The following is a 12,353-nucleotide window of genomic DNA, read 5'->3' on the forward strand; positions in this document are numbered from 1 at the left end:
AGCAAACTACATAAATAACAGCCTGTAATTTGATTTTTATATAATTTTTTTATCGTCATATATTGAAAATTAACACCAATGAGTTGACTAATGAAAATCATTATCACAGATTGTATTCAGAAAGTATAAATAACGACGAATAAAAATAGAATACTTTTAACCGCAACATGTAAGTGTGAAAAAACAAAACAAAACAACAACATTATGATTTGTACATTTTCAGAATGTGCTTGTTCTATTTTTAAACAAAGAAAACTGAAGTTGTCTTTATTTTTAAGTTATCGTGCCGTGATTTTACCAGTCCGGCCCTCTTGGGAGTAGATCATTCTCCATGTGGCCCCGATCTAGAATGAGTTTGCCACCCCTGATGTACACTATATAAATCATGAATTAAAGTCACAAAATTAACAATATTATTATTTATTTTGTATGGAGAAATATAATTTGTCTCACATCTTACATTTAACTTTATAAACATGTTTCCTTCTCTTTCAAGTTTAAGACTCAACTGTAAACCAACAAAAAAATAAAAAGATTATAAGAAAAGTTGTTACAATATTACTCTGACAATAGTAGATTTTATTCGTTGTACCATTTTACCCTTGCATGTCTTGACCATTTTGTAAATTATAATACACAATATTACCTAAGGAAGAAAGTTATAGAAACGTCAAAATGGTCCCCACTGTTAAAAAAAAAGAACAAGTAATGAGATTTTACGGTAAAATACTGTCAGCTCAGTGTTTTAGTGTAAAAACAAGTGTTTTTTAAAATGTTTCCATTAACTTTAATACAAACAATGACCATACATGTTTCCTATAATAAAAAGCAATTCAGCCACCAAAATGTAACCGTAAAATTCAATTAACAATAATTCTGCATAAAAAACACCTGAATTATTTTTTTTACTGTAGAAGCTACAGTTTTTTTTTCTTACAGTGTATGTATGTATGTATGTGTGTATGTATGGTAGAACGTTTTCTCCCCCACCAATTACTGTACTGTATATCTATACTGTGTCCATAAAGCTGCCTGCCAGTCATTCATGTTGCATATATTGGTGCTTTTAGATCTGTCTGCTGCGTTCGACACCGCCGACCAGGCCACCTTAATTACTCGTCTTGAGAACTGTGTGGGCATTAAGGGCGCCGCCCTCAACTGCTTCCGGTCGTACCTAACTGACAGGAGTTTTTGTGTAAAAATAGACAGTTTTATGTCTATCACATGGGGTCCCCCAGGGCTCAATCCTTGCCCCAATTTTATTTGCGCTTTACCTTCTCCCCCTTGGTTCTGTTTTCAGGAAGTACGGTATTGCATTTCATTTTTATGCCGATGATTGCCAGATCTACTTTCCCATGGCACAAAACAACACGGTTCAACGTCTCATTGACTGCCTGCACGACATCAAAGCCTGGCTTTCAGTCAACTTCCTGAGCCTAAATGAAGACAAAACAGAAGTTATGTTGTTCGGTCCAAGTCGCTCTCCCGCCCCCAACGTTGACCTCGGCACTATGTCCCCGTATCTCAGTGACTGTGTCACAAACCTGGGGGTAAAGTTCGACTCAGATTTTAAGTTCGAAAAACAAATCAGCAGCGTCGTACAAAAAAGTTTTTATCAACTATGCCTAATAGCGAAAGTGAAACCGTTTCTATCAGGACATGATCTCGAGAAATTAATCCACGCCTTTATCTCGACTCGTCTAGACTACTGCAATGCCCTGTATGTAGGCATTAACCAGGCCTCCCTCGCCCGCCTGCAGCTCGTGCAGAACTCTGCTGCTCGTCTGCTAACACAGACCCGCAGGCGTGAGCACATCACCCCTACACTAGCGTCCCTTCACTGGCTCCCTGTGTGTTACCGAATCAATTTTAAACTCCTTCTATTTGTTTTTAAATGTCTAAACAACCTCGCTCCAACATATCTCTCCGACCTCCTTCAGCCTTACTGCCCCACCCGATCCCTAAGATCAGCCGATCAGCTGCTATTGACGGTCCCTGACACAAGGCTGAAGCTTAGAGGTGACAGAGCTTTCGCCGCTGCTGCTCCAAAGCTCTGGATTGACCTACCTCTGAGTGTTAGACAGGCTTCCTCTCTTCCTGTTTTTAAATGTCTCTTAAAAACATACTTTTATTCCATGGCTTTTAACACTGAGTGATCTTTATCCTGCTATGGCGTCCCATAAATGCACCTGCTGTGAACCTGTTTTTTATGTTTTATTTATTTACTTATTTATTTTTTTATCATGCTCTGTTTATGTTGTGTTTGCTCGGTTCTCTTATTATCTTTTAACCTGCCCATTATACAGCACTTTGGCTACCCCTGTGGTAAATTTTAAATGTGCTTTATAAATAAAGTTGATATGATTTGATTTGATATAACAATAAAACACTGCCCAAATGCACACAAAAATATCATGTACAGCGATCCAATGTATATGCATAAACATGCACGTATCTTATTATAAAGAGAAGGACAACACCAAGTTGATTTTGGTGAGTTTAATAGATTGTTAAAAATAAGGCTATGATGTTCATTTCAAAAACACTGACCAGGAGGAAAACTGTTATGGCATCCAGAAATGTTTTTTTTACAGATGGAAACACACAAAGTGCATACACGATAGGAAATAAAAAAATTTAAAAAAATCAGCCACCCACAAACAAACGGGCGGACATATGTGTTTTGCTTTCAAACTCTTCCACATACACACCAACATTGCAGTGTGGTCTTAAAAACATGCATAGCTTTAGAACATCAAACTCTTTAGTTACTCTCAGCAAAATTTGATCCGGTGGCTTGCCAAAAACGATTTATTTTAATGCTTTAAAATGAACAATCATGTAAACTCATTGTTACCAATAAAAAGCCTGGTTTCATAAAAAGTTACATTCTGAACCAAGGTAGGCTCTTATACAAAGCAAATAAATACTGGAATGGTAAGAAGACAAAATGACCAAGTAGTCTCTTGAAATACTTGCAAAATTTAAAAGACGGATTCAGGAAAAAAAAAAAAAAACACAACAAAAAAATCCTCAATAGATAATGTTGACACACTCAAATATTACACATGGCCAAAACGTCCTATTCAAACTTTACTTGATTATAGTAGTCGTTCTACTTCCTTTTCAGGGCCCACGCATTATTGGCACATAAGAGCTGTAGTTTGGGTTATTGTTCTTCTAATCAATCCAAAGATTCTAAAAGTGGGAGGCACAGCAGCTTGAGAAAAATAAAGCAAATCTTATTTTTCAATCCTGTGAAACAAACCTCAGTGGGTGAGCTTAAGAAAACATATTTTTTAGTTCCAATCAGGGTTGTCCCGATACAGCTTTTTTCACTTCCGATGGCACGTTGGTTAATGGCCAATACCTGTTTTGATCCAATACGATATCAGCAGGAAATGTACGTACTTTATTTTGCCGTGGGAAATTGCTACAAAAGGTTAGATCAAGTGAAATTACTCAGAGAACAATGGTATGTATGAAAAACACTAACCAATGTATTCTTAAAATGGACTACCGTATTTTTCGGACTATAAGTCGCACTTTTTTTCATAGTTTGGTGCGACTTATACTCAGGAGCGACTTATGTGTGAAATTATTAACACATTACCGTAAAATATCAAATAATATAATAATACTCTTTTGTAAAGTAAATCTGAACAGCCGATATGGGCATCTACATCTGCTATATGATTTGCCTGAGAAGCTGGGCAGGACATTATAAAAAAAAAAAAAAAAAAAATATCAAATAATATTATTTAGCTCATTCACGTAAGAGACTAGACGTATAAGATTTCATGGGATTTAGCGATTAGGAGTGACAGATTGTTTGGTAAACGTATAGCATGTTCTATATGTTATAGTTATTTGAATGACTCTTACCATAATATGTTTAGTTAACATACCAGGCACGTTCTCAGTTGGTTATTTATGCGTCATATAACGTACACTTATTCAGCCTGTTGTTCACTATTCTTTATTTATTTTAAATTGCCTTTCAAATGTCTATTCTTGGTGTTGGGTTTTATCAAATAAATTTCCCCAAAAAATGCAACTTATACTCCAGTGCGACTTATATATGTTTTTTTCCTTTTTATAGTCCTTCTTTCGACTTATACTCCGAAAAATACGGTAGAATGGACTCATGCTGTCTTTAAATTGAAGAGGAGTGGTAATTGTTTTTTTGGTGACACCTATTGGCCACAATAGTCCATGAAGCTAAGCTCATGAATAAATTGATTGATGCGGACACGTTTGTTACTAGATACTTTGTATGTGTAAGTAATATGCAACTATGACTACTTGATATATTGACAAATGTGGTGTTTTAGACAACATCCATCCATTTTCTACCGCTTGTCCCTTTTTTGGAGTCGCAGGGGGGGTAATATTGTTCAATTAAGGACACATTTTGTACGTCTAACTTAAGTGCTATTGTGTGCTTAGCTGTCGTGTAGCTGCTCCCTCCTAATAGCCTATAACCTAAATGACTTGACTAAAGTACAAGAGCAATCTTGTGTGTTTATTGGAGGACATTTAGATGTTAACTGGCGGTCTAGTTTTGGACAAAAACGTGCTTTAGGACTGCTTGTATCGCAAAGTTCCATATCCAGTAATGATCTTTTTGCTGATATCGAACAGATATCATTATCGTATCGGAACACCCCTTGTTCAGGAAACACCAGAAAATATCATCCAGTAATACAGTTTTTTGGGGGTTTGGAGGAAGCCCCAACTGTATTTTATTTTCTGTGGGTCCGGTTTACTAATGTATGTCACCCATTATCTATGAAAACTCATCTAATCTAACATGATAAAGTGTCGATGAAACAAGAAGAGGAAGCACTGAAATCCTCTCACACAAATGGAAACAACTTAGACTTGCAGAGCAGACTCACACACGCACACACAAACAAAATCCCACGCACACACACGGGAATGTCTTGAACGCTGGTTCACCAATAAAAGTTGACCAGTGAACAAATCTAAAGAATGACGAAATAAAACTCAAAATTAAGTTCACTTCATGTGCACCAAGGCCTGGGCGATTGGGACTAAAAATAAAATCTTACCGATTTACGTTTTTCCCGATTTTTTTCCCCCTACTTTTTAAAGAAACCATCAAATGACAGAGATAATTCAAAACAAGATTTTCTTTTATTTGATCAAAACTAGTAGTTTGAAATGACACTGCATCTTACTCTTAGCAAAATTCTGATTTGTGTAATGTTTTTTTTAGACTAGACATAAATTGTAATTTTTATGGAATTATTTTTTAAAAACTAAATCATGAGCAATACTTTGGTCTTGAATAAAATAGTTATGTTAACAAAAATGTTACATCGCACATTGCATGCAAATAAATAATCTCCAACATTGCGATCAGTGAAGTACAAACTTAAAATTACTGTCTTGAATAAAATACTTCTGTAAATAAAAATATAGTATTATACGATGTATGCAAATAAATAATCAATAAAACATTTAGAAGACTATATAATAGTTTTCGTAATAAAGGCAGGATTTTTCATTCAAACATCTAGGCCAGGGATGTCAAACTCATTTTAGATCGGGGGCCACATGGAGAAAAATCTACTTCCAAGTGGGCCAGACTGGTAAAATCACGGCACAATAACTTAAAAATAAAGACAGCTTCAGATTGTTTTCTTTGTTTAAAAATACAACAAGCACATTCTGGAAATGTACAAATCATAATGTTGTTGGGGTTTTTTTTACACTTACATGTTGCGGTTAATAGTATTCTATCTTTATTTGTCGTTATTTATACTTCCTGAATAAATTATGTGACAATGTTCATCAGTCTACTCATTGGTGTTAATTTTCAATCTATCAAGATAAACAATATCAAAATGAAATTACAGGATGTTATTTATGTAATTTGCTCATTTTCCTCAAGTGTTTTTTGTTTTTTTACATATGTAGCATCATCTACAAAGATACAAATAATTGCTATTGTGACATTGAGTGGACACATTTATAGCAGAAGTTTCTTTCATTAAAAAATTTCGGCTCATTTTTATACTTAGCTAACTCATCCCGCGGGCCGGATAAAGCCTGTTCGTGGCCCACGGGCCCTACGTTTGACACCCCTGATCTAGGCGATGTGCAGAGTCACTGCTTTAGTGATCGCTCTACGCATTGTGCTTCTTCCTCATCATACATACCTGGTGGAAACGTTTCCATCAAAATAAGATGCATTTTTAGCCCGTAGTATGTTTGTTCATGCAGTATTCTTTGCCTTGTAAGGAGTTGTATTTCCCGCACTCGACTGGAGGCTTCGGTTTCAGATGCAAAAATACGTTTGTTTGGATCCTCTCTTTTTGAAACAAACTTTGCAGCGTACAGTCACTTGTTCTACGCCTGTTGCCGCCAAACCAAAGCAGTGACAACGCTTGTCTTTTCTTTGGAACTAAAGTCTCGCGTTAGCATAAGCTATGTTTTGCTAGTGCCGCTAAGGAAGTAAGGGGATGGCGCAAACTACGGAAGGTGCTGAGGGGCAAAAAGTAGGTCGGAGCAAGAAGAGGAAAAAATCTATGTTTGGTTTTTAAATCGTCTGCAATTGTAAAAACCTCGAATATATCGACAAAATCGACTTATCGCCCAGGCCTACGTGCACGACTCACAGTTTGTATACACTCATCTGTGCATCAACTGGGGACACAATTTTGTTGAGCACCTAATTGGAAATATAACTGCTGATTGTTGTATCTTTTATAAATATTTTTAGATTACACACATACTAAATAGCGCCAGTTGCAGATAAGTACTGCACCTGCTCAGTGGCATTGTGATAGAGATGGGTAGGTCGTGAGTTCAAACCCTGGCCGAGTCATACCAAAGACTATAAAAATGGGACCCATTACCTCCCTGCTTGGCACTCAGCATCAAGGGTTGGAATTGGGGGTTAGATCACCAAAAATGATTCCCGGGCGCAGCCGCCGCTGCTGCTCACTGCTCCCTTCACCTCCCAGGGGGTGAACAAGGGGATGGGTCAAATGCAGAGGTTAATTTCACCACACCTAGTGTGTGTGTGACAATCATTGGTACTTTAACTTTAACTTCCCATCCATCCATCCATTTTCTACCGCTTATTCCCTTCGGGGTCGTGGGGGCGCTGGAGCCTATCTCAGCTACAAACGGGCGGAAGGCGGGGTACACCCTGGACAAGTCGCCACCTCATCGCAGGGCCATAACTTTAACTTAGTTTCTTCAAATGTATTAGTATGTCCATCCCTAGTTTTAATGATCTATCTCAGGAAAATAATTTTAATTATTTTCTTGATAGATATATTGTACGGCGGAACTCACAAATTAAGTACATTTTCAGAACGCAGCACACTTTGGTCCTATCGTCAACAGGCGGAGAAGGCGCCAAGATCGCATTACGGTACCAAATTGTACCACTTTAAAATGGGAAGAACACGACATGCCTAAACTCTACGTCCTGCAGTGAACTGAGATGATCGCACACACACACACACACATGCACACGCGCACACCTGAGCTCTGACACTGAGACGTGTGGTATACAAACGTTAAAGTTTTGTCATGTGTAAATATGAAATAATACCTTAGATAATCCCTTTTTTTCTTCCATGTCTGCAAAAAATGCCTCAAGCGTCCTCCAGCGTGAAATGGCGTCGTCCTTTAAAATTGTCCACACTACTCGCCACAGTGTCTCCAAACTCCTGGACGCAAACATCCCTAATTCCTTTAGGAACATACTGTACAAAAACGCTAATTATAAAATAAATGTTTTTTGTTTTTTTTTATAAAGTAGTGAAGGAAATATTTAAAAAACTGAAGTCGCGCATGCCGGGGGCTAAAGTGGTGGTCCATGTGTGGCAGTGGTTCAATCAACAGAGGTCGCCACCTGCCAGACGATAAGGTGGCTCCGCTCAGCCTTGGTTGGCGCCGACTGCTGGCCGGACGTGGGTTCGGACACGCCGTCCAGCTCTCCGCTTTCGTCACCTGAAGAGTCAGATGGCAAAAAGCTAAAAACGTCCATTTGTCGCAGACAAGAGGATGGTGCTGCTGCTAACAAACCGCAGTTGCCATAAATGGGCCCATTAAGCCGGAATATGCTTGGCCTGTCAGGCGGAGATGAGGGGCGCAGACTTGACGCGCCGTCACGCTTTGACGGTCAGAGTGAGAGGTCTGCATGCGTCACTTGCTCCCCACACGCCAATGTTTCAGATTAGCTTTGCTTTTCAGTCGGATGAATGCATTGAAAGGCATTCAGTGCACAGAGAAGCACATAATGTTTGTCACTTACCTTAGCTCTTTCACCAGATGCTTGCTGTGTTTGCACCTTATTAACTTACCTTCTATTTATTTGGAGCCATACAATATATGGTATAGGTTTAGGTCCTAATATTAGAATTCAATTAAACAATGTAGAATACATCTCCCACAATAATATACTATAGTATATATTATAATTTTTTGTGAGTACCTCTCACATTTGAATCAATACGGTACCAATTCCCGGTACCTGGGAATCGATATCGGTACTCAACACTACCAATTTTCTATACTGTTGTATGTGTTAGTAAATGTTAATTGTTAAAGCTTTTTTTTTTTAATTATACAACAATTACTACTAAACTCTGTTGTCCAGCTGTTATTTATTTTCTTACACTTCTGTGAATTATTTGCAAGTACTGCACTGTAATACATGGTAAATTCCAATACATTAAATGGCAGTAGTATATAGACTACAGCAGAGCTGTGTATAGAGAGTGAGGCCAACTTGGTTTCAAAGTTAGCCTCAAAATGGCACCCTGTTGTTACGTGAGGTGCTTTTGACCAATCAGAGAGAGTTTAAACAGAGGATCTCCTAAATCTCTATCTCTATACACAGCTCTGGACTAGTTGCCATAGTCAGGAAGTAGTCTTTGCCATTAAGGTAAATGTGCCAGTATTTTGTTTTGTTGAGCCCTACAAGTGGTTATACTGTAAGTGTTGCACTTATTACACACCAGCTGTTTGATTGTAACATGCATCGTTGTTCTAGTACCAAATTTGAAGGCGTTGAAATCGCCTTGTAAAATCGCTAATGGTAATCAGTAGCATGTGTTTGGTAAATCCCTTATTAATTAGCATCGAGCTACGACATTTAGCCTTGCTGTACTTTTGAGCGTCTTGCTTAGTTTGTATGTAAAATTGTAAAATTACCTAGAGGCAATTTGGCCGAGTGTGCTCTGAGTGCTTGATTGCTTGTTTACCGGCCAAGTGTTTGAGCCAATGAGAGTCTGCAACCGGACATGATATGCAACAAAGGTATCGCAATATGACACCATTTGATTTAATGTGCATCGGACTTCAGTCCGAGCCTATAAACGTACCAAATTCGGGACCCATCAAAAATTATATTACCATATTTTTCGGACTATAATTCACAGTTTTTTTCATAGTTTGGCCGGGGGTGCAACTTATACTCAGGAGCGACTTATGTGTGAAATTATTGGGGCGGTATAGCTCGGTTGGTAGAGCGGCCGTGCCAGCAACTTGAGGGTTCCAGGTTCGATCCCCGCTTCTACCATCCTAGTCACTGCCGTTGTGTCCTTGGGCAAGACACTTTACCCACCTGCTCCCAGTGCCACCCACACTGGTTTAAATGTAACTTAGATATTGGGTTTCACTATGTAAAGCGCTTTGAGTCAATAGAGAAAAGTGCTATGTATATATAATTCACTTTACATTAACACATTACCGTAAAATATCAAATAATATTATTTAGCTCATTCACGTAAGAGACTAGACGTATAAGATTTCATGGGATTTAGCGATTAGGAGTGACAGATTGTTTGGTAAACGTATATCATGTTCTATATGTTATAGTTATTTGAATGACTCTTACCATAATATGTTACGTTAACATACCAGGCATGTTCTCAGTTGGTTATTTATGCGTCATATAACGTACACTTATTCAGCCTGTTGTTCACTATTCTTTATTTATTTCAAATTGCCTTTCGAATGTCTATTCTTGGTGTTGGGTTATATCAAACACATTTCCCCCAAAAATGCGACTTATACTCCAGTGCGACTTATATATGTTTTTTTTCCTTCTTTATTATGCATTTTCGGCCGGTGCGACTTATAGTCCGAAAAATACGGTACTAGTTTCCGTATTGGAAGTATGCAGCCTAACATCTAGCATGGCTTGATTTAGACCGTTTAGAAGTACTTTTAGTAAACCCTACTGGGAACAAGACATGTGTTTTTGTCTGTAGCTTTAATGCAAGCAAGATTTTTTTTTAAATGTGTGGTGAAGCCTGCTGTTTATTTTATTTCACAAAGTTGTCTTCTTTGAAGTGGTGGGCATATTATACATGGGGCAGGATGCATATTACTGTCACTTTCACTTAATAGAGGACTTAACTGCACCAGCTTGAATATAGTTTTGCCACTGTGTTTAGCGTGCTAAAAAAAAATTATTTATGTTACGAATAATAATGAAGTATGGATACAAAACACGTGCATGCAGTCGTCATTGTGCTCACCCATTCTGAAGTCAATGTAGCCTTCTCCTCCACTCATCACCAAGTACGTTTTGGGCTCCGTGGGGTTTGTGTCTGAGGATTCCGACGGAGGGTCATCAGAGCCTGAATCAGCAGTACCTGGAGGTGGCATTGCCTGGCCTGAAAGAAATATGATGCGAGGTGATGACATATTACTAACTTTGTCTAGGCATTTTTCCACAGCTGGCGTGACAGCCACTACAAATTTCAATTGGCTGTCTGAAATTGCAATCTATTTTAGTCTTCTCATCACTTGGCGCTCACCTGGCACAGTGACAAAAAACTTGACGGCATCTCGATGTCCGTGGAAGCAGAGCTGGGCGTGAGCCATGGAACAGTACGGAACAAAGGTAGCTGGCAGGACGCCATCTGCTCCGTCGTCACTGTATACCCGTATGGCACTGCCAGGCCGATTTGGAGCATTTCCAAATGTCTTGTTAGCTGTAGGATGACAGGAAACTTGTAAAACTACACATTTTTAATCGATTGTGGTGCATGCATTAAGTGAAATGAAAGTGGTGGGACAAAAGCAGACCTAAACATTATTGAAGGTCTATTTGAAGCACTCAACAAGCTTGATTCTTTATCAGTCGGGTTTTTCTTCTCTTTAAACAAATGAGATTGTGCTGTTTTGAGATAAACATCCAAAGACACTAAATTTGATGGTTAAGCAGACAGTGGCTGCAAGCTCTTGTATCCATGGCAACCCATCATCTTTTATTCAGGGAGCCTCAGGTGTGACAGTTGTTGCATATAGACTAGTCCTCGACACGATGTATGCTTGATGAGACTTAGAGAAAAGCAGAAATACGGTTTCATTACAGTATATCTTCTCCAATGGACAATTGCACATAAATTAAACTTAGATATACATTAAAGCAGTCAGTGTACAGCAGTATGGATGTACGATCCAATGAAAATCTATTATTGTGTAAATAGCTACAAAAGAATAGTGTGTCTAGTATATAGTCAAACATGGTGGCGGTAGCATCTTGGTCTTGGGCAGGGGTCGGCAACCCGCGGTTCTAGAGCATGCTGGAGCTTTTTCAAAAATGTATGAAAATGGAAAAAGCTGGGGGGAAATGTTTTATTTTTTTGTTTTAATATGGTTTCTGTAGGAGGACAAACATGACACAAACCTCTCTAATTGTTAGAAATCCCACTGTTTATATTAAACATGTTTCAATGATAAGAGTATTTGGAAAGCGCCATTTTGTCCTACTAATTTTGGCGGTCCTTGAACTCACTGTAATTTGTTTGCATGTACGACTTTCTCCGACGCTGCCACAGAAATACATGTTTTATGCCACCACTCCTTTGTCTCATTCTTTCCACCAAACTTTGTATGCTGTGCGTGAATGCACAAAGGTGAGCTTTGTTGATGTTATTGACTTGTTGGAGTTTTAATCAGGCATATTTGGTCAGTGCATGACTGCAAGCTAATCGATGCTAACATGCTATTTAGGCTAGCTTTAAGTACATATTGTATGTATGTTAAAAATAAACTCAAACCAATACCGCATCATTATGCCTTGTTTGAGTATATTTGAGCAAATTTAACTTCCTTTACTTATTTCCTCTGTGTATATAATTTATATTTGCATGTCTCAAAACTAGGGTTGCAAAATTCTGGGAATATTCAAAGTTGGACACTTTCCACGGGAATTAACGGGAATATATGGGAATTAACGGGAATTAATGGGAAATTAATGGGAATGAACATTGAATGCAACATGCTAGATCTTGCAGCATGATTATTAGCTAAAACAACCTGATTTAATGCAAATTCAGTAGAATGGACAG

The 12,353-nt window shown here is 38.2% G+C and overlaps 1 protein-coding gene across 2 annotated transcripts in view; it reads right to left on the minus strand.

The window, feature by feature from the left end:
• Positions 1 to 2,439: 2,439 nt before the first annotated feature.
• Positions 2,440 to 12,353, minus strand: part of spag9a (sperm associated antigen 9a) — a 49,974-nt gene continuing 40,060 nt past the window's right edge. For both annotated transcript variants that reach the window (XM_062036624.1, XM_062036623.1), the window contains 3 exons: positions 10,815 to 10,991; positions 10,533 to 10,670; positions 2,440 to 7,995 (listed from right to left, as the gene is read on the minus strand). In XM_062036624.1, coding sequence (XP_061892608.1) covers positions 7,877 to 7,995; positions 10,533 to 10,670; positions 10,815 to 10,991 — 434 coding nt within the window. In that variant the 3' untranslated portion in view covers positions 2,440 to 7,876. The remainder of the gene's footprint in view (positions 7,996 to 10,532; positions 10,671 to 10,814; positions 10,992 to 12,353) is intronic.

The sequence above is a fragment of the Entelurus aequoreus genome, linkage group LG25 (genome assembly GCF_033978785.1).
Source record: "Entelurus aequoreus isolate RoL-2023_Sb linkage group LG25, RoL_Eaeq_v1.1, whole genome shotgun sequence".
Classification (NCBI taxonomy): Eukaryota; Metazoa; Chordata; class Actinopteri; order Syngnathiformes; family Syngnathidae; genus Entelurus; species Entelurus aequoreus.